Raw genomic sequence first — 23,466 nt, 5'->3', positions numbered from 1 at the left:
GTGAAGGAACGGTGATAAAGTTCCAAATAAGGATGGTGTGTGGATTGGTGGGGAACTTGCAAGTGGTGATGTTCCAGTGTACCAGCTGCCCTTGTTCTTCTAGGCAGTACAGCTCGCAGGTTTAGAAGCTGAAGTTTAAGGAGCCTTGATGAGCTGCTACAGTGCATTTTGTAGGTACACACTGCTGCCATTGGGTGCCAATGGTGGAGGGGGTAAATAATTAAGATGGAGATGCCTGCACACATACAATTTCCATCGGGGTCATTAGGTGGTAATCAGGAGTGGAAATCTCAGCTGACTTTACTTTACTTTCCAACACATATTGGAGGCACTCTTACCAATGTTTGACTCAGGACAGCTAACAGCACAATTGAGGGATCTAACCAGAGCATTCCTGTGTTCGTATCATATTAGTGCGTTTACCCAGCGAACCATCAGCATAGGCCTATATCTTTGCTTTTTATTTCTGCATGTGTTGCACAACACATTTTGCCAATGTAGGTACCCCATATAACAGGATGCATTGCCAAATATTACTTTGGTTAGACTGTCTCAGCAAATCAGCTTTGATTTTTATTACTATAATAATGCAAAAATGTATCTAATGTATACTCACCCCCCATATGATTGAAATAGGTACATGTTAAAAGGAAGTTTTAGAGCAGATGCAACTAATCCAACCTTTAGCAATTCTTAAAAGCAGAGATGAATAGGTTTTGATAATCCTATAGGAAACAATGTGTATAATGAAGGGAGATAGGGAAAGATTTGTTTGGGTATTGGACATGATTGGACCAGCTTTGATTAGGAAATTTCTGGTGATTGCAGAAAGATCACTGTGGAGAAATATAATGGTTCAATAAGTCTTTAAAAAAAAACTTCCTCTAGCCCACAGTGAAAAATCAAATGGTTAACAGACAGTAGAACATTATTAGATTGATTTTTTTGTTTTGTCATCAGGGCCACCAAATTTCCACAACATTAGGTGAACCATAATATTATACAGCTATCACGCTACACAAACCCATGTATAAAACATACTCAGCACAACTGGAACTGGCCTCATGTCTGACCTTATGCAGATTATAACAATAAGTGACTTAATATTATGGAAGAAGACTATCTATCTTTTGAGGGTTTACAGACCTCGTTTTCTTGTGTGTGCTTCTGGAACTCAAGAATGCTAGGAGATAATTGCAGCTAGTCTTTGAATCTGTGAATATGGCTCCAAAGGGCTCCTTGACCAATCCTATGATGCCGAATTAATTGTGTTCTACTATGATTGTGAGACAGCCAAAATTGGAGAAGTTGGGACTGTTCTCCTTGGAGAGGAGAAGGCCAAGAGGAGATCTGATAGATGTTTAAAATCATGAGGGAGCTGGACAGAGTAGATAGGGAGAAAACTGTTCCCGCTGTAAAAGGATTGAGAACGGGAGGACACATATTTAAAGTGATTTGCAAAAAAAGCAAATGTGATGTGAGAAATAACTTTTTCACACAGCGAGTAGTTCGGGTCTGGAATGCACTGCCTGCAGGTGTGGGCCGGGATTTTCTAGTCCCGCCGTGGGGAATGCAGCGGGCCAGCCAAAAATTCATTGACTTTCGGCGGGACTGGATGATACTGGCAGCAGGTGGGGCCGGGTATTCCCACCCATGGAAGATTGTGGCTATTTTTTATGGTTATATGTATCAGGAATGCAGTCATCTATTGATATAAGTTTGCTACTCGAAAACGATCCTTCGAGGAAGAGTAGCTCTTAGTTCAAAATGACCTCTGCAAGAATGAGTATGGATCAAAACTGAGAGGACAAGTATACCAAGTTTGTTACTTTCCCATATAAACTTCAAATTCTCCTCCTTTGGATTTATGTAGGAGACCATGTAATATCCCAGGTCACAGAATTGTTACGATGCAGAAGGAGGCTATTTGACCCATCGTGTCTGCACTGGCTCTCCGAATGAGCATTATGGCTTCATGCCATTTTCCTGCCTTTCCCCATAACCCTGCACACTATTTTCAAATAATCACCTAATGTCCTCTTGAATGCCTTGATTGAACCTGCCTCCACCACACTTGCAGGCAGTGCATTCCAAACGCTAACTACTCACTGTGTGAGAAATTTGTTTCTCGCATCACATTTGTTTTTTTTGCAAATCACTTTAAATCTGTGACCTCTCGTTCTCGATTCTTTTACAGCGGAAACTGTTTTCTCCCTATCTACTTTGTCCAGCTCCCTCATGATTTTGAACATCTATCAGACCTCCCCTTAGCTTTCTCCTCTCCAAGGAGAACAGTCCCATCTTCATAACTGAAGTTTCCCATCTCTGGAACCATTCTTGTAAACCTCTTCTGCACTCTCTCCAATGTGTTTGCATCTTTCCTAAAGTGTGGCGCCCAAAGTTGTGTACACTACTCCAGCTGAGGTCTAACTAGTGTCTTATACAAGTTCAGCATAACCTCCTTGTTCTTGCACTCTGTGCCACTGTAAATAAAGCCTAGGACATTGTATGCTTTATTAACTGCTCTCTCCACCTGTCCTGCCACCTTTAATGACTTATGCACATATACACTCAGGTCCCTCTGCTCCTGCACATCCTTTAGAGTTGTACCCCTTATTTTATATTGTCTCTCCATGTTCTTCCTACCAAAATGAATCACCTCACACTTATTCACCTTGTCCTTCATCTGCCACCTTTGTGTCCACTCCACAAACTTGTCTATGTCCTTTTGAAGTTCTACATGGTCCTCTTCACAGTTTACAATGCTTCCAAGCATATTCCTTAGTTAAGTTTAGTGCTCTATTCTGTCAGGATGCATGAATTGGTTGTTCTTGGCACCAATTCCCTGTTAAACCTGGTGTACATGTGTCCTTCAATTTCCATCAGATGTTCACCTGGACATTTCTTCCCCTAGAGCTGGTAAGTTTCATGTTCTTGACAGAGAAACATTAGGAACAGCAATAGTCCATTCAGCTCCTCAAGCTTGTTCAGTCATTCAGGCAGATCATGGATATTTGTATCTCATTTCCAATTGCCTCCCTTTTCTCCATATCCCTTGGTAGCCTTACCTAACAAACATTTATCGATCTTGATCTTGAAAATTTCAATTGACCCAGCATGCACAAGGGAAGAGTGTTCTGGATTTCGGCTACTCTTTGTGTGGCAGAAGTGCTTCTTGATCCACGCCTATATGTATTCTTCAGAATCACAGAATCATAGTGCAGAAGAGGCCCTTCGGCCCATCGAGTCTGACTGACTTGTGAGAAACACCTGACCTACCTACCTAATCCCATTTACCAGCACTTGGCCAAGTGCTCATCCAGGTACTTTTTAAAGGATGTGAGGCAACCTGCCTCCACCATGCTCCCAGGCAGTGCATTCCAGACCATCACCAACCTCTGGATAAAAAAGTTTTCCCTCACATCCCCCCTAAACCTCCTGCCCCTCACCTTGAACTTATGCCCCCTTGTGACCGACCCTTCAACTAAGGGGAACAGCTGCTCCCTATCCACCCTGTCCATGCCCCTCATAATCTTGTACACCTCGATCATGGTCGCCCCTCAGTCTTCTCTGCTCCAATGAAAACAACTCAAGTCTATCCAACCTGTCTTCATAACTTAAATGTTTCATCCCAGGCAACATCCTGGTGAATCTCCTCTGCACCCCCTCCAGTGCAATCACATCCTTCCTATAATGTGGCGACCAGAACTGCAGTGAGTACTCCAGCTGTGGCCTCACCAAGATTCTATACAGCTCCCACATGACCTCCCTACTTTTGTAATCTATGCATTGACTGATAAAGGCAAGTGTCCCATATGCCTTTTTCACCACCCCACTAACATGCCCCTCCGCCTTATTTTTGCCTTATGAAGGCAATGGGACTCTTAAATGAAAAATAAAGGATTGAAATGATTTATGAAGCATTCATAAGAATACCAGGGCCAAATTTTGTAAAGAATTGTCGTTGATTCCCACCCCACCCCACCACAGAAACGTGCAGTTTAAAAGGTTCTCTCCTTATAGAGGCTGGGAAATAAACAGAAGCACCTTGTAGTTGTCATGAAGTACAGTGAAATTAGCTTGAACCATTGAAGTGCACATTTAATGTGCTTTGTAATGCCTTTTATTTAGTGGTAGATTACATTCAAGAAAGATACACTAGCAACAAATCGGCTTTTAACTACATACCTCTAAATATCTGTCAACCTTCAGGCATTCAAAGGTTTATAGAGAGGAGAGAACATTGATTTTTCCCTCACCAAACAACAGTTGAACTGATTGATCTCAGGCAGTGTTCACTTAAAGCTATTAGACTTTATGCCCTGAAAAGGGAAAAGCCATATTGGCATAGCTCTAGCCTTAGCAACAGAATCATAAATTACACATCACAGCATATAATGCTGTTTCATTATAAGACAGTATTTCACCTGATTTACTGAGATATCACTAATCATCTAATTGCACTTAAAATTCTTGGTGTGACCATTCCTTCATTTAAAATTCAGCTATGCACTATCTCCTCTGTGACCAAAAAAAATCACTGTTTAAAATCCTTGACAAAAGCCCAAAAACAGCAAAGCCTGTTAATTGTATCATGTTAATATTTTCTGCTTAACATTTTATCTCTATTTCTGATCAATTCTGGTTTTAGGTCCTAAGAGTCTATAAAAGCACCCCATTTAACGAGAGACACCTTAAATTTAATGCAAAAATTCAATTGAAGCATATGACTTTCAGCATAAATGACCTTTGTCATTTTTATTCATGGTATGGAAATATCAATGGTTCTGAGTCTAATCCTTTAATCTTTCCATTGCCTGTGTTGCTGTGTTTATGTGACTTATTTCTATTAAAATGTTCTAATCTTCATCTTTTTCATTTGTTTTTATAAAAAAAACTATTTAATGTCCTAAATGTATCTGAATAATGTAATAGGATAAACGGACTCTGCTGAACTATCAAATATAATTATACAAACGTAAAAGTTACTATGCTTTAGGATTAAGGGAACAGATGGAACTGGATTTTCCAAAGAAGGAATATCAGGCAAAAAATACGAGGTTTTCTTTTCAAAAGGAGTGAATTACAAATGGAATAATGCATTAAGAAAAAGAAAGGTTTCCACTCTTTCATCTCCTAACACTAATAAATTAGCAGTAGACAGGAGGAATTAAAAGACAGGCATCTATTTATACTGCATCGTATAACTCATGAGAAGCGTACAAAGTCCTTCATGCCAGTTACTTTTTGAAGCACAATCGCTGTTAGATAAGCGCAGAAGCCCATTTGTATGCAATTAGATTACAGAGACCGCAATGCCGAGAGTGAATAATTTTCTATTTTTGGTGGTGGTGGTGGTTGAGGAAGGAATATTAGCCAGGACATTGGGAAGTCTTCCTGCTTTTAGTCCACCTGCACAAGCAGATAGAACCTTAGTTTAATGCTTCATCCAAATTATGGCACCCCTGAAAATACCGTGATCCATTGGTACTGTGCTTATGTGTCCATTTAGATTATGTCGCTTTTGACCTGGCATGGAATAAGTGCCCATGACCTTCCAGTTCACGTGAAAGTGCTATTAATGGAGCTAGATAACACTAGCTTTTTAGAAATAAAGGAGGGAAAACAGGAGAACATGAAGTAAAAGTAGAAAATGCTGGAAATGCTCAGCAATGGCAGCATCTGTGGAAAGAGAAACAGTTGATGTTTCAGTTCTGTGACCTTTCATCAGAACTTGGAAAAGTAGAAATAATATAGGTTTTAAGTGTGTGAAGTGGGAGAGGTGGCAAAAAAGAGCAAAAGGGGAAGGTGTGTGATGGGATGGAAGTCAGGAGAGATTAAAGCACAGTTAGGGCAGTTGACCAAAAGCTTGGTCAAAAGTAGGTTTTAAGGAGCATCTTAAAGGAGGAAAGCAGGGTAAAGAAGCAGAGAGGTTTAGAGGGGGAATTCCAGAGCTTGGGGCCTGGGCAGCTTAAGCCACAGCCTCCAAAAGTGGAGTGATTAAAATGGGGGGTGCTCAAGTGGCCAGCCTTAGATGAGCGCAGATATCTCAGAGGGTTATGGGGCTGTAGGAGATTACAGAGGATAGGGAGCAGTGAGGCCACAGAGGGATTTGAAAATCAGGATGAGAGTTTTAACACTGAGGTTTTGCTTAGTTAGGAGCCAGTGTAGGTCAGCCAGGACGGGGGTGATAGGTGAACGGGACTTGGTGCAAGTTACGAGACAAGTAGCAACATTTTGGATGACCTCAGGTTTGCGGTGAGTAGAATGTGGGAGACCAGCTAGGAATGTATTGGAATAGTGAAGCCTAGAGGTATAAAGACATGGTTGAGGGTTTCAGCAGCAGATGAGCTAAGGTAGGGGTGGAGTCCGGTGATGTTGTGGAGGTGGGCATAGGTGGTCTTAGCGATGGCACAGATATGTGGTCGAAAGCTTGTCTCAGTCAAGTATGACATTGAGGTTGCAACCTCAATCTAAATCAGGCTCACATAGTTGGCAGGAGAGGATGGAGTTGGTAGCTAAGGTACAGAATTTATAGGAGGACCGAAGACAATGGCTCCAGTTTTCACAATGTTTAATTAGAGGACATTTCTGCTCATCCAGTATTGGATGTCGGACAAACAGTCTGATAACTTAGTGACAGTGGGGGAGCCGAGAGAGGTGGTGGTGAGGTAAAGCTGGGTGCTATCATACATGTAAAAACTAAGGCGTGATGTCACCGAGGGATAGCATGTTGATAAGAAATAGGATGAGGCCAAAGATAGAACCTTGGGGTTCATTAGAGATAACGCTGTAGAAGTGGGAAGAGAAACCATTGTGGTGAGATTTGTTGGGAGGAGGACGGTGTGGTCCACCATGTCAAAGGCTGCAGACAGGTCGAGAAGGACAAGGAGGGAAAGTTTACCTTTGCCAGCCACCATAATATAAGAGCTGTTGCGATACTAAGGGCTGAATTTTTCACTGAGTGGTGGGTGCGTGCCTGACCCGCTTGAGCATAAAATGATGCACAATGATGTCAAATGAACGTCCTGATGTCATCGTGCACTTGCGCGCTATTTCGGTCGGCAGGCGTGCACGGGAGTCGGCAGCGCACCCACCAGCATTTAATAGGTCTATTAAAGCCATTAATGTTTTAATTAAATGTAATTTTTTGCTGCCCATCCAACCTTATGGTTGGCAGGCAGGCGAAAAGGCCAAGCAACCTTTGGATTTTTTTATGAAACCTCATCCACGGATGGGATGAGGTTTCCAACAGGCATTAAAAATAAAATAAATATTTTGAAATATCATTTATAAGATGTCCCTGCTCATGAGTCACATTTGTAAATTCTTTATTTTTTATTTTAAAAATCTTCAGCTCCCTGAGGCAGCTCTGTGCCTCAGAGAGCTTTCATTACGCACACTTGTGCGCATTTGCAAACTTCCATGCTCACCCCTACCTCAGTGTTCCAGCATTAATTGGGCAGCCAGTGTGAAATCGATGACGGGGCACGATCGCGGGTGGCGGTTGGCTTTGCGACCACGCCTGGGCCTGCACGCCGCGCCCACCCAACAAAGTAAAAAATCATGCCCTAAAGCAAGGGCGGAAACCTGATTTTCTGGATTCAGATGCGGAGTTCCAGGAAAAATTAGCATGTATTTAGGAGGTGACAACATTTTGAGGATTTTTGAGAAGAATGGGAGGTTGAAGCTGGGACGGTAGTCGTCTGCAATGAAGGTAGTGGGGATCAAGGGTTGGTTTTTTGTGAGGAGGGATGATGATGGCGATTTAAAGCAAAGAGGGACAGTCACTGAAGAGAGAGAACAGTTAACAATAACAGCTAACATGGGGACCAGGAGGGGAAGTTGGGTATTGTGGGAATAGGGTTGAGGGAGCAGCAAGTGGGTCACATGGGCAGCATGAGCTTGGAGAAGGCATGAGAGGGGGTAGGAGAAAAACTAGAGGATGAGAGTTCAAAAATCAGTAGCTTTCATCGTAAATTGATCATTGAATGTTAAAAATGCTAGCAAGAATCTCTACTGTTGGAGTCCCAGCTCTCACTCTGGAACCTGGGACTTGAGTTCTGTTTCAGTGCTACGATTTGGAAATTTCACTTAGATTTTCAGCTCTGGGAGTTTGAGTTTATTTTGACATATTGGGCAGGATTTTGCCATGGGCTTTGGGATCCTAACGTCCAGATGAAATGGGGTTTCTTAGCCTGCACTTGCCAGCAATGAGACCAGCTCAGCAATCTTCCCGGAGGTGACCACCAAATTGGCCACCTCCAGGCTCACCTTCCACTTCAGGATGGTGGGCAAGATGTAAATGCCAGCAACCTGGAAAAGTCACCCATAAAAGGGCCTTTAATTATGTAAATTGGCTGCCTGCTTCTGTTCAATTTTTTTAAGCATTAGATTCCAACTTCGTTCTTTTATATGTTAATTCAAATGATTGGTTAATTCAATTTTTAGTATAAAAGATTCAACTTATTAGGAGTAGGCTGTATTCAGCTATTATTGCATTTGTTCTTATTGTTTGCATTAACTAGGCTTTCTTGTCTCTTCCTCTTGCATTGATTTTTTTGTCCTTAGATGTAAATGCTATTAATACTATTTCACTACATGGGCTTTGTGATTCTCCTTAGGCGAGTTTTATCCAATATACAACTCCCCGTTTAAATTATCTTGAGTACCTGCTGGGTGGAATTAAGAATGTTACTGAAACATGTAGTTACAGTATCTTTTCAATTCTTGTTCACCTGACAGCGCAATCCAGCTTGCTTTATGGCCTGCCATCCTTGTTAGACAAACATTGAGGAAAATGGAAATTCCCAGCAGTAATGGAGGTGAATTGGATCCCCTTGTGCATCTCTTTTAAGAGTTCAGCATATCAAATGTCCCAATATTTTACATAACACCATTACTCTGATGTTAATTGTGTAGTTGGGAGAAGCAGTAACAGTAAATACACACACTTGATCAATGGACCAAATCTAGTTGGAAGGTATTTCTGGTCCCAATTTAGTGACAAATAATCTGTCACCAAGGCTGATGTTTCTCACACTGATAGTTGGTTTTGAAGGTATGTATTTGTCATAAACAGCAATATGTTTTCTATGAAAACTAGTCAATGGCAGCCCACTCAATAAAATAACCACTTGTTTTGTTTACTTTTTAAGCGAGAGCTGTTTTCTTCACATTTTTAAAATATAAATTAAGTTTCCTTAAAGTTGAATCTGTTTGAATTTTCTCTAGAAAAGAGAAGATTGATATAGATCTTTAAAATTATGAAGGGGCTTGATAGAGTAGACATTGAGAAGATATGTCCACTTATGGGGGAGATCAAAACTATGAGCCGTAAATATTAGAATGGTTAGAAGGTGGGACTTGCTACCACGAGGAGTAATTGAGGTGAATAGCGTTAATACATTTAAAGGGAAGTTAGGTAAACACCTGAGGGAGAAAGGAATAGATGGATATTAATAGGGTGAGATGATGTGATGCATAAACCTGAGCACAGTTCAGTTGGGTTGAATGGCCAGTTTCTGTGCTGTACATTATATGTAAAACTATGAAGAATAGATTTGGAAGAGCACAGCCCGATTTTGATTGCTTCAGCCCACACAACATTTGTTCTACTTTCTGTGGCCAGAGACTGGTTTAATAACACAATGGTGCTAAATTTTCGACTTCCACCTGGCATTGCGGATTGTCTGCCCATAATAAAAACCATGCTGTATTTACTTCCATTAATTTTAATGGAAATGGACGTCAGTTTCTACAATGGGTGGTTAATTTGCAGTGACAGTTTTGCGCAAGCTTGGGGGAATAAATCTATCATGAGAGTTACAACATTGTTGGACTGATAATTCAAGGTTCCGATTAAATTAAATGAGCAAAATATTGCAGGTGCTATAAATCTGAAGCTAAACAAAATGCTGAAAATATTCAGTCAGTCAGGCAGAAGAGGTTAAGTATCACAGAAAATGACATATTTGTCCATATCCTTAATGTAGACTAAATGTAACTGTTGCAGCTTGAAATTTTGTAAATTCTAATTGAATGTTAGACATACTGAATCAGAGCCTCTTCACTTGTATTTTAGACTGGTTTTATGGGGGTAATTTTATAATTTTTGTTCCCGGTATAAAGTTTTGCCCTCCTGGGGAGTACGTGCTCATATTCCTGATATGCCATATAGCAGGAATGGCCAAACCATAGCTTGTGAACTGCTTGCATCTCCTTTCCACATAAAGTGTGGCTCAGTGACCAGGAGGTGGAGCAGACTCACGCTGTGTGGCAACGTTGAAGATGGCAGTGCAGTGAACAGGGTGGGAGGGATGAATGGACAATTATTGGAGCCTCCTGCTCTAATGTGAATGTAGTGATTTGAATGTGACCTACACGGTTTGTGACCGGGCCTGGGATCTTTTCTTGTGTTTGTTATTTGTTCGTTAATTAAGTAGCCATTTGGCAAAAGCATGCAAAACATTTGCTGCAACTGAAACACAATGCATTTCCTACTGAAAACAGTGGGCGTTCTGGCAGCAGAAGCAGGGCATGGAGTTTCTCTTTGACTGTGTTCAAGTTTGCAAGCAGTGGGCTGGTGAAGAAGGAAGCTGGAGGATTAAAGCTGAGCTGGGGAAGGAATGCTGGATTACAAGAAGACAAGCTACAGGTGGCAGGAAATAAATACATACTTTAGTTCTTGCATACATATACTTTTTATACTATTTGCACTTACATTTTTATTAAATATATTTCCTTACATAAGAGTGTGCAATAGTAACAAAAATATGTCAGTAAAGGTTGTCTATGTCTTGCAGCTCTTGAATGTCTAAAGATTATTGAATGCAGCTTTAAGGTTCAGAAAGTTTGGCTGCCCCTACTATATAAGCAGACAAAGATTAGTGCAAATTAGCAAATTAGTAATATTCCTTGTATTGCCAACATATAGTGTATAAAATGATCATTATTGATAAGCAGATAAGTAAGTACATTTGATTTAACTCTACTGAATGATTTTGCCCTTCACCCAGGCAGTTTCATTACTACTTTAAAAAGGACCCTTCTTTCTCTAGGTACTTGCTGTTCTGGTAAATATATTTGGTGGCATCATGCGCTGCGATGTAATTGCTAAAGGTATTATTCTGGCTGTGAAGGACTTGGATTTGAAGATTCCGATAGTTGTGAGATTGCAAGGTGAGCATGGCGGTTTCCACTTATTCAACTACAGAAAGGCACTTTGCCCAGTTGCTTTCCACTTGGTTTCTCCCCAGCTATGGGAGCTGCACAGGTTGACCACTTCATTGGTGCATTATTGAATGACCACCATTAGAATTTCATGAGGTAAATGCATTCCCAACACATTTAACCAATCCCTGTCTCTCAGACTTAGCCATTGCTGGATGTTGGGGCTAATAGCTTCTATGAATTTGGTGATTGCTGTCTAGTGGAACCCTAAACACAAGTATTAGTAATATCAACTACTTGTATTTATATAGCTGCTGTAACATAATAAAATGTTCATTCCAAAGCGCTTCATAGGAATAATATAAAGCAAAATTTAACACCGAACCAGATATGACAATAGCAGGGCAGATAGCTAAAAGCTTGTTCAAGGAGGTAGGTTTTTATTCTTACTTGACATGTGAATATCGCTGGCAAGGCCAGCTTTTATTGCCCATCTCTAATTGCCCTTGAGATGGTGGAGGGAAGCTGCATTCTTGAACACCTGTAGCCTATGTAATGTAGGTACACCCAAGGTCTTATTAGGAAGCGAGTCCAAGAATTTGACCCATTGACAGTGAAGGAATGGTGATATGGTTCCAAGTCAGGAGGATATGAGACTTGAAGGAGAACTTGGGAGATGGTAGCAATCCCAGACATCTGCCCTTATTCATGTAGGTTGTAGAAGTCGCGTGTTTGGAAGGTGCTGTCGAAGGAGCCTTGGTGAGTTGCTGCACTTCATCTTCTTGATATAAACACATTATGGTTATAGCACAGAAGAGGTCATTAGGCCTGTTGTGTCTTGTGTTGGCTGTCTGCAAGAGCAACTCAGTTAGTACTGCTTCCCCAACTTTTTTCGCATCGCCCTGCGAACCTTTTCTATTCAGATAATTATCAAATTTCTTTTTGAAAACCATGATTGAATTTGCCTTCACCACAATCTCAGGCAGTGCATTCCAGAGTCTATGCACTTATTGCGTGAAAAAGATTTTCCTCATGTTAGCTTTGCTGCTTTTTCCATTCACCTTAAATCTGTGTCCTCTGGTTCTTGACACTTCCACTAATGGAATGGTTGCTCTCTTTCTCTACTCTGTCTAGACCCCTTATGTCTTTGAACATCTCTATCAAATCTACTCTCAACCTTTTTTCTAAGAAAAAAGCCCCAGCTTAATCGATCTGAAGTTCCTCATTCCTGGAACCATATTTGTAAAGCTTTTCTACACGTCTTTGTTGCCTTCACATCCTTTCTAAAGTGTGGCATCCAGAGTTAGATATGATATTACACAAAGCCGAGCCAGTGATTTATTATGATTCACCAGAAGCTCTGTGCTTTTGGCTGCCTCTATTTATAGAGAATCCAGTGTGCGTTATTACAGAATTGTTACAACACAGAGGAGGCGATTCAACCCATCGTGTCTGCACCAGCTCTCCAAATGGGCAGTTCACTTAGTACCAACTTTGGGGGAGGTAGTGGCATAGTGGTATTGTCATTGGACTAGTAATCCAGAGACCCAGGGTAATGCTCTGATGGTGGATGGTGGAATTTGAATTCAATAAAAATCTAGAATTTAAAGTTTAATGATGATCATGAAACCATTGTCAATTGTTGCAAAAACCCATCTGGTTCACTAATCCACTTTAGGGATTACCTACATATGAGTCCAGACCCACAGCAATATGGTTGACTCTTAAATGTCCTTTCAAATGGCCTAGCAAGCCAGTCAGTTGTATCAAACTGTTACAAAGTCTAAAAGGAATGAAGTCAGATGGAACAACTGGCATCGACCTAGGCACTGGAAACCACAACCCTATCAACCCTGCAAAGTCCTCCTTACCAGCATCAGGGGTCTAGTGCCAAAATTGGGAAAGCTGTCTCACAGACTAGTCAAGCAACAGCCTGACATAGTCATACTCTCAAAATCATACCATATAGATAATATCCCAGAGATCACCATCTTTGGCAGCACAGTGGTATACAGTCAAGAGGGAGTTGCCCTTGCAGCCCTCTACATATACTCCGAACCCCATGAAATCTCAGGGTATCAGGTCAAACATGGGCAAGAAAACTTTCTGCTGATTACCATGTTACCCCCCACCCCCCGTCCTCTCAGCTGATGAATCAGTGCTCCTCCATGTTGAACACCACTTGGAGGAAGCACTGAGAGTGGCAAGGGCGCAGAATGTATTCTGGGTGGGTGACTTCAATGTCCATCACCAAGAATGGCTTGGTAGCACCACTACTGACCGAGCTGATTGAGTCCTAAAGGACATAGCTGCTAGACTGGGTCTGCAGCAGGTGGTAATGGAACTAATGAGGGAAAAATATACTTGACTTCATCCTCACCAACCTGCCTGCTGGAGATGCATCTGTCCATGACACTATCAGTAGGAGTGACTACCGCACAGTCCTTGTGGAGACGAAGTCCCGTCTTCACATTGAGGATACCTCTGTGCTGAGTGGGATAGATTTCAAACAGATTTGGCAACTCAAGACTGGGCATCCATGAAGCGCTGTGGGCCATCAGCAGTTGCAGAGTTGTACTCGAACGCAACCTGTAACTTAGTGGCCCAGTATATACCTCACTCTACCATTACCACCAAGCCAGGGGTTCAACCCTGGTTCAATGAAGATTGCAGGAAGGCATGCCAGGAACAGTGCCAGGCATACCTAAAAATGAGACGTCAACTGGTGAAGCTACAACACAGGACTACTTGTGTGCCAAATAGCATAAGCAGCTAGTGATATAGCTAAGTGAATCCACAACTAATGGATCAGATCTAAGCTCTGCAGTCCTGCCACATCCAGTCGTGAATGGTGGTGGACAATTAGCCAACTCACTGGAAAAGGTGGCTCTACAAATATCCCCATCTTCAGTGATGAGGGAGCCCAACACATCAGTGCAAAAGCGAAGGCTGAAGCATTTTCAACAATCTTCAGCTAAAAGTGCCAAATCGATGATCCATTTCGGTCTCCTCTGGAGGTCCCCAGCATCACAGACGCCTGTCTTCAGCCAATTCAGTTCACTCTATGTGATATCAAGAACTGGCTGATGGCACTGGATACTGCAAAGGCTTTTGGCCCTGACAATATTCTGGCAATAGTACTGAAGACATACTCCAGAACTTGCCGCACCCTTAGCCAAGATGTTCCAGTACAGCCATAACATTGGCATCTACATGGCAATGTGGAAAATTGCCCAGGTATGTCCTGTACACACAAAGCAGGACAAATCCAACCTGGCCAATTACCACCCCATCAGTCTACTCATCAGTAAAATAATGGAAGGGGTCATCCACAGTGCTATAAAGCAGCACTTGCTTAGCAATAACCTGTTCACTGATGCTCAGTTTGGGGTACTGCCAGGGCCACTCGGCTCTGACTTCTTTACAGCCTCAGTCCAAAAATGGACACAAGCTAAACTCCAGAGTTGAGGTGAGAGTGACTGCCCTTGACATCAAGGCAGCATTTGACTGTGTGTGGCATCAAGAGCCCGAGCAAAACTGGAGTCAATGGGAATCAGGGGGGAAACTCTCCACTGTTTGTAGTTGTACCTAGCACAAAGGAAGATGATTGTGGTTGTTGGAGGTCATTCATCTCAGTTCCAGGACATCGCAGCAGGAGTTGTCCAGCTGCTTCGTCAATGACCTTCCTTCCACCAAAAGGCCTGAAGTGGGGATGTTTGCTGATGATTGCATAACGTTCAGCATCATTTGCGACTCCTCAGGTACTGAAGCAGTCCTGTACAAATGCAGCAAGACCTGGACAATATCGAGGCTTGGGCTGACAAGTGCCAAGTACCAAGTAACATTCACACCACACAAGTGCCAGGCAATGACCATCTCCAACAAGAGAAAATCCAACCATCTCCCTTTGACATTCAATGGCATTACAATCGCAGAATCCCCCACTATCAACATCCTGGGGGTAACCAATGACCAGAAACTGAACTGGGCTAGCCCTATAAATGCTGTGGCTATAAGAGCAAGTCAGAGGCTAGGAATCCAGCAGTGAGTAACTCACCCCCTGACACTCCAAAGCCTGTCCACCGTCTATTAGGCACAAGTCAGGAGTGTGATGGAATATTCTCCACTTGCCTGGATGAGTGCAGTTCCAACAACACTAGAAGCTTGAAACTATCCAGGACAAAGCAGCCTGCTTGATTGGCACCCCATTTACAAACACTCACTCCCTCCAACTGATGCACAGTGTCAGCATTGTGTACCATCTACAAGATGCATTGCAGTAACTCACCAAGCCTCCTTAGACAGCACCTTCCAAACCCATGAACACTACCATCTAGAAGAGCAAGGACAACAGATACATGCAAAAACCACCAGCTGGAAGTTCCCCCTCCAAACCACTCACCGTCCTGACTTGGAAATATATCACCATTCCTTCGCTGTTGCTGGGTCAAAATCCTATTACTCGCTCTCTAACAGCACTGTGAGTGTACCTACAGCACATGGTCTGCAGCGGTTCCAGAAGGCTGCTCACCACCACCTTTTCAAAGGCAATTAGGGATGGGCTATAAATGCTGCCCCCTAGCCAGCAACGCCCACATGATGAATAAAAATAAAACATTCTCTTGCCTTCTCCCCATAATCCTGCAAATTCTTCCTCTTAAAGTAACAGTCTAATTTCTTTTGAATGCCTCAATTGAACCTCCCTCCACCACACTCTCATGCAGTGCATTCCAGACCTTAAAAACTGACTGTGTGAATGGGTTTTTCCTCATGTTGCTTTTGCTTCCTTTCTAATTCCTTTAAATCTGTGCCCTCTCCTTGATCATTTCACAAGTGGGAACAGTTTCTCCCCATCTACTCTGTCCCGACACCTCATGATTTTGAATACCTCCTCTTAGCCTTCTCCTCTCCAAGGAAAACAGCCCCAACTTCTCTGATCTATCTTCATAATTGAAGTTCCTGAACACTGGAACCATTCTACTCAACTTCTCAACTTGCTCTACAACTTTCAATGATTTGTGCACAGGTCCCTCTGCTCTTAGACCCTGTTTAGAATTGTACCCTTTATTTTATATTGCCTCTCCTTGTTCTTCCTACCAAAATGTATCACTTCACACTGTATTAATTTTCATCTGCCTCATGTCCATCCATTCCACCAGCCTGTCGATGTTCTCACTATCCTCCTCACAATTCACAGTACGTTCAAGTTTTGTATCATGTGCATATTTTGAAATTGTGCTCTGCATACCCAAGTCAATATCTTTTAAGATAGATCAAGAAAAGCAGTGATCCTAACATTGCCCACTGGGAACCCCACAATATACCTTGCTCCAGTCCGAAAAACAACCATTCATCACTACTGTCTGTTTACTGTTACTCAGCCAACCTCGTATTCATGCTGCCACTTTTATTCCATGGGCTGTAACTTTACTGACAAGCCTGCAATATAGCACTTTATCAAACGTCTTACGGAAATCCAAGTGCACCACATCAATCGCATTACACTTCAAAAACTCTTTCACTACCTCGTCAAAAACTTCAGTCAAGTTAATCAAAATGGTACATGGTTGCTACTGTGTTCTAATGGTGGAGGGAATGAATGTTGAAGCTGGTGGATGGAGTGCCAGTCGAGCAAGCTGCTTTGCCCTGGATGGTGTCAAGCTCCTTGAATATTGTTGGAACTGCACTCATCCAGGCAAGTGGAGAGTATTCCATCACACTCCTGACTTGTACCTTGTAGATGGTTGACAGGCTTAGGGGAGTCGGGAAGTGAGTTACTCGCTGCAGAATTCCCAGCCTCTCACCTGCACTTATAGCCAGAGTACTTATTTGGCTGGTTAGGTTCAGCTTCTGGTCAATGGTAACCCCCAGGATTTTGATACTGGGGGATTCAGCGATAGTAATGCCATTGAATGTCAAGAGGAGTTGACTAGATTCTCCTTTGTTGAAGATGGTCATAACCTGGCATTTGTGTGGCACGAATATTACTTGCCATTTATCAGCCCAAGCCCGGATGTTGTCCAGGTCTTGTTGCATGTGGGCTTGGACTGCTTCAGCATCTGAGGAGTTGTGAATGGTGCTGACCATTGTGCAATCTTCAGTGAGCATCCCCGCTCTTGACCTTATGATGGAGGGAAGGTCTTGAGGAAGAATTTGAAGATGGTTGGGCCTAGGACACTACCCTGAGGAACTGCTGCAGTGATGTTCTGGGGCTGAGATGGTTGGCCTTCAACAGCAACAACTACCTTCCCTTATGCTAGGTATGACTACAACCAGAGGAGAATTTGTCTTGATTCCCATTGAGCTCAATTTTGCTGGGGCTTGTTGGTGCTACACTTGGTCAAATGCTGCCTTGATATCTGCTGGGTTTTAAAAAGTGTCTTAAAGGAAGAAAGATACCTAGAGAGGGTATTCCAGGGTTTAGGATCCAGGCAGCTGAAAACATGGCCACCAGTGGTGGAACAGAAAGGGAAAGTTCTAACCTGTTCCTTGCTCTGAAAATTAATGCACACCAGATTGCCTTTAAAATTATTTTTAAAACTACAGTGTCTGCAGTTTCCATAAAATAACCCTTGTGGTCATGATAAGTGGGAAGTATATATTTTGCTTCAGTGAGATTTCCAAATCTAGCAGGAACAGGCAGCCATATGTTTTCAAGCATGACATGATTCAGAGTGATGGGATGTCATAAAGTTTGCAGTGTGACAAATGTTTGTACATACTTTAAAATTCATTTTGCAATTCTGCTGCATAAGTATTCTGCAAGCACATTTAATTTTCAAAAATTTCTTTTGTGACATTCAACCCAAGTTGCTCTTTTTTCTCTGAAAAATCATTGAGGTGATTGAAAAATATTTCACCTGACCAGCACTGCAGATCATGTGTGTTTGGCAAGTTTAAAATTCCGCTGCACTTCTCTGCCTTCCAAAAATCTTTATTTATCAAAAAACTTGGAATCTTGAGAAGTTACTGCCATTGTTTCCCTTACGCTTCTCTACTTTTTCACATTAGTCCATTGTCATTTCTGCATTATCGCATCGTTGTTTCACTGTCTTCTGGGGGGTGGGCTGAGTGTGGGATGAAGTTGGGACTATTGACTCTGGAAGCAGAGAATAGGGCCACAGGAGTGTCTGAGTGCCAAGGTGGGTTGGTTAAAAGGCCCACCTCAGTTCGCTGGGACTTTGTCCCAGTTGTACTTTAAGATTTTAGGTCCTCTAGCCCTCAACCGCAATCCACCCTCCACTGATGAAAGCAAAATACTGCGGATGCTCGACATATGAAATAAAAACATAAAATGCTGGGAAAAACTCAGTGGGTCTGGCAGCATCTGTGGAGCGGGAAACAGAGTTAATGTTTCAAGTCCGTATGACTCTTCAGAAGAAGAAGTCATATGAACTCGAAAAGTTAACTCTGTTTTTCTCTCTACAGACGCTGCCAGACCTGAGTTTTTACAGCATTTTTAGTTTTTAATGCACAGGGTTGTTCCTTATACCGCTCCTTGCAACTCCCATGACCTGTTTATGGCTCCCATGCCAACTCATGCCCTCCATGGTCCCTTATAGCCCCCACGTCAAGTCATGCCCCCCCCATCTACTCTCATGTCCCCTTATACCCTCCATGGCACCTCACCCACAATCCACCATGGGCAAACCTCGAGCCATGTGGAGATAAAATAAAGTTCTTAAAATATAATATGGATTTCACCATACAGACTCAATGTTTTTTAAAAATCCATTCACGAATGCCCATTCAATGCTTTAAATCTCAAATGTGTAATCTCTTATAAGAGCAAACATCCTTGTGTTCATACCCCACATCAAAGACAGCTAATCCTTTAATAGGCTGTTTAACCGGTCAATCAAACTCTGAACTCAGAACCCCTGCTGACATAATTGTAGTTTTTGAAAGTCAGCCAAGCATTCACAAAGAGTCCTTAGTGAAATTTCAACAAATAACTATTGCAACTGCTCGAATAGATGCTACAACACCTAGGCTGTCATACAAATTTTTTTAAAAAAAATTATCACAGCTGTAGCCAGTTTTTTTATAGTGTTAAGAGCAGGGATTTAAAACAACTACAAATTATGCCAGTTAAAAAGATCTTATCTGCCCTTCAAAAACATATACATCTACCCCATAAATTTGTGACTCCCACACTGTAGTTTAAATCCCTTGCAGCAGCCATAATGGGCTCTGTTTGAATTCAGCACTGAGTTCAAATGGCCCTACTGAGTTTGGGTTTCCCTCTTGTGTAAATGACCCCCCCACCGCCTTTCCCCTACTGGCAAAAATATGATTTGTCAGAAATGGGGGTAGCCCACCATTTTTAAAGGCCCACTGAATCTTCCTGAATTTGTGAAAATCTGGCCTTTAATGTCCACATATGAGCACTTACAGCACAAGTTAACGGTCAATATCTAGAGCTCTAAGTCACCCCGTCTTCCTACTGCTCTGCCTGATAACTGAAACAATGGTTTTCTTCTTTTATTCCAGCCAATATCTTTAGATCTCACTTCTTTAGTCAAAAGGTTGTGGCTTCGTCTCACTCTGGAGATTTGAGAGCACAAAATCTAGAATAATACTTGAGTGCAGTACCGAGTGAGTGTTTCATATGTGACGTTAAACCGAGGCCCTGTTGCACTCCCATTGATGTAAAAGATGCCATGGCGGTGTTTTGAAGAAGAACATGCAAGCTCTCTGAGGTGTCATGATCACTCTATCCCTTAGATTATCTGGTCTTGCTATGTTCTCTACATTACAATGGTGATTGCACTTCACAAATACTTTGGCTGTTAAATGTCTTAGGGTGTCCTTTGGTTGTGAAAGGTACTGTACAAATGCAAGTGTTTCTTTCTTGGAAGCTCAGAATGCTCAGTATGCCAAATGCTCATGTCTATTATTTTGCACCCACAGGCTCTAAAGTTGATGATGCCAAAGCACTGATTGCTTCCAGCAGCCTCAAGATTCTGGGTTGTGATGACTTGGATGAAGCTGCTAGACTGGTAAGAATTTGTTTGGAAAACTGAAAGCACCCTTTGGTCGCAAACCCGATTATTAGTGAAATGCACCTGTTTTGGGAAATGTACTTTCAATCAGGTTCTTTTAACAATCTAACCATTATGAAGGGACATAGCCATCTTTGTGAGTTGGCTGATATAAGTTTTCAGCTAACGCACTGTTCCAGTAAAATCACCAATATTATAGTAATCTAAATTCTCAAATCTGGGGAGCAGCTTTTCCTGTAATGTTAACTATATTTAAACACTTAAAACATTTCAATAAAACAACATTTTCATTATACTTGCCTTGGTGTGCCTGAGTCTTCCCTGTCTTCCTCCACTATTACCTCCTTTCCCATTCTCTCCATTCTGTTATTTTTCTTTTTAAAATCCAGTTTAACTTTTTTTTCTTACCCGATCTTGTTTCTTTAAAGAGAAAGTGCCAAACAACTGGTCCCCATTCTCCATTTTGGAGGTGCAATTTTTTTTCCCAAGAATTGGATATTGATTGGGTTCTTGAGGCTGTGATTTTATTTAAACCAATCAAAAACCAGAACAATAATAATTGACATGATGTGATCTAGCCATTGACTGTGTTTTATTTGTTATGGAAAAGTAGCCTCCAACATTTGAATAAATTACTTTGTGGCACTTTCTTTGGGTTGATTATTTTGAGTAGCAATTTCCATATGAGAATTGTTTTGAAATTCAAATTAATTTTGCCACTGTAATTTTGCTTTTATGACTTTGTCCAATCTGGACTTAATTATTAAACACCTCATTCTATGTTTTTGTACGCTTGCAGATTGTAAAACTTTCAAAAATCGTGTCATTAGCAAATGAGGCACAAGTGGATGTCGATTTCCAGCTGCCAATTTGAGACATGCATTAAAGAAATAAACTCCTACAGTGTTCACAATTGTGGTATATTCTTAAAAATGTCTTGCCCTTTGTTTCTCTTTGTGAAGGGGTCTATTACTCAAGTTACAATACTGCACAAAATGTAATGTTGGCTTTTGTCATGGCGTTCAGACATTTTTGTTTAGTGTCGCATCTTCAAATATGTTGGGGATGTGATGTAATCCAGATTTTTAAATTATTACCTTAACAGTTATTTAAAGTTTGCATGTATATTGAGTGGTTCTCCAAATCCTATGGAACACTGATGTGTTCATCTGGTAGATCTTGAAGCACATTGTTTGACATTTAAGTCTGAATTGATCTGATGTTTTTGATAACCTGGCTTCCAACAAAGGACTATGTACTTTACAGTTTATAGCACCACTAAATGTGTTTCTGTTCTCTTTGAAAAGCACAGGATGTTTTTTGGGGTTGCATGTTATGCAACAATTGTTAACTCATTAATTATTGCATTGGTACAGTCAACTCTCTAACGTTTGCACATTCCTCCACTGCAACCCACATTTCAAGTGGATTTATTATTGGTAAACACATAAGTGAGGCACTCCAGATACATTTCCATACAGCAATGAATTCAAACTTGTGAAGTAATGAATGAGTTAATCATACTGATAAAGGGGCAAAACAGTCCTTTCTACAACAGAGGAATGTTCAAAGATGTTGCTGCTGTAACTTGTTTGACATGATCAAAAATTAGCTTATTAAAAGAAAAATGCACATTGAATTGTACCCTTGTGTATATAGCAAGGCATTTCTGCAAAATGTTTAAGCCTCATAGGCTAGATTGAAACATTTTAATATGCATTATTGAAACCCTGGTTATTGTGTTCAACAATAAAATATACTTCAGTTCTCTGAGAACTTGCTTGATAACTGGGCTTCTCAGTGTGAATTATTGCCAATCTGTTCAGATGGAAAATGTATGAAAACTTGGTTCTATTTTATGGTCAGATTAATTAACTCCACAGCTAAACGTTCTACTGGATAGTAGTCATTCTACTTTATATTGGAGCGACTTGAGGATATGCAAAGTTTGTACAGTACAGTATAGAGTAAATGTGTCACCATCTCTTGAGGTTGTACAGCACAAGTATTTTATTGTGTATTTTGTATTCTGAATTATAATGTCTAAATTATAAGCATCATCCACCCTCCCTCCTATAGTTCATTTAAAACTCCACAGTCCTTATGCCATCCCGTACCAAGTCGTGCTGCACTTATCACTGCCTCCTCAGTGATCTGTATCGATTGGTGGTCACCCAATACCACATATTTAAAATTCCCATTCTTATGTTTAAATGTTTCCATGGCCTCGCCCTTCCCCATCTCTATAACATATTTCAGGTGAAGGTATCAAAGTGTACTGGAATTGCCAAAATAAAGCTTAGAATAATACAAAATTTCCAAGATTTTATACAGTATGTCCAAAGAGAGATTTTAGTTTGGTGATTTGACTACACCAAATGTGCTTTATAAATGCAAGTTGTTAAATAATGCTAGCAGATCTCTCGTTATTCAAGGTGAGACGAAGGATACATACAACCTTTTAAAACTTAAAAGGTATACCACATGACTCAAAATATGCTAATAAGAATTGAATTCTTTGGCTTGTTGGAGAAAAATAATAGTAAACTGTTCTGTTCCATTTCTTTCTTCTGTGACTTCCTGTTCATCTTTCAATCTTATTTACCCTTGTTCCTCCCCCCGGGTGTATGACTCAGTTACCTTTCTCAATGTGATGTCTTCTGTTTGTCTCTGAATCTTTTTCTTGCTCTTCAAAGCTTCAGTCTTTTTTCTGTATCTCCCAAACTACATGGCTGTCAGCATGCTTCTTTAACTATGTGCTCAATTTTTTACCTATTACAAGATAGTATCAGTATAGAAATAGGCTGTCTCAGGATATGATACAACATGCATAAGAACATACAAAACAGTAGGATGAATGAAGATGAGCAGGCCCATTTAGCCTTTCTAATTCAGATCATTGCATTATCATTTAAGCTATATCCCACCACTTAAACACATTCCCCTGGGAGAAACAGATGACCAGAGGGAAAAATTCCTCACTTTGAAAGTACTTTATTGGCTGTGAAGCCATTAGGGCAACGCTGAGGCAGTGAAGTGCTATATAACTGCAAGCTCTTCCAATTCTCCAACTCGCAAAGGCAATCGAGGGAGGCTGCAGGAGATATTGGAAGTCCTTAACAGCTCATAATCACTGCCAACTTGATACTTTATTTCTATAATTTGTAACTTCCTCTTCAAGGCATTTGTCAAGTTCTATTTTAAAGAACTAGAATGAAGCTAAACCCTCCCAAATATTAATGAGACCTGTATCAGAGTGATGAGTGGCAAAAGTCTTCCTGGCATTTAA

At 41.2% G+C, this 23,466-nt stretch overlaps 1 protein-coding gene across 1 annotated transcript in view; it reads left to right on the top strand.

The window, feature by feature from the left end:
• The window catches only part of LOC121290338 (succinate--CoA ligase [ADP-forming] subunit beta, mitochondrial-like), a 122,051-nt gene extending 100,086 nt beyond the window's left edge, over positions 1-21,965 (top strand). Inside the window, exons 9-11 of the mRNA XM_041210678.1 lie at positions 11,061-11,181; positions 20,086-20,174; positions 20,977-21,965. Coding sequence (XP_041066612.1) covers positions 11,061-11,181; positions 20,086-20,174; positions 20,977-21,051 — 285 coding nt within the window. The 3' untranslated portion in view covers positions 21,052-21,965. The remainder of the gene's footprint in view (positions 1-11,060; positions 11,182-20,085; positions 20,175-20,976) is intronic.
• Positions 21,966-23,466: the final 1,501 nt, after the last annotated feature.

The sequence above is a fragment of the Carcharodon carcharias genome, chromosome 18 (assembly GCF_017639515.1).
Source record: "Carcharodon carcharias isolate sCarCar2 chromosome 18, sCarCar2.pri, whole genome shotgun sequence".
Taxonomy (NCBI): Eukaryota; Metazoa; Chordata; class Chondrichthyes; order Lamniformes; family Lamnidae; genus Carcharodon; species Carcharodon carcharias.
This window is presented reverse-complemented; position numbering and strand designations above follow the sequence as displayed.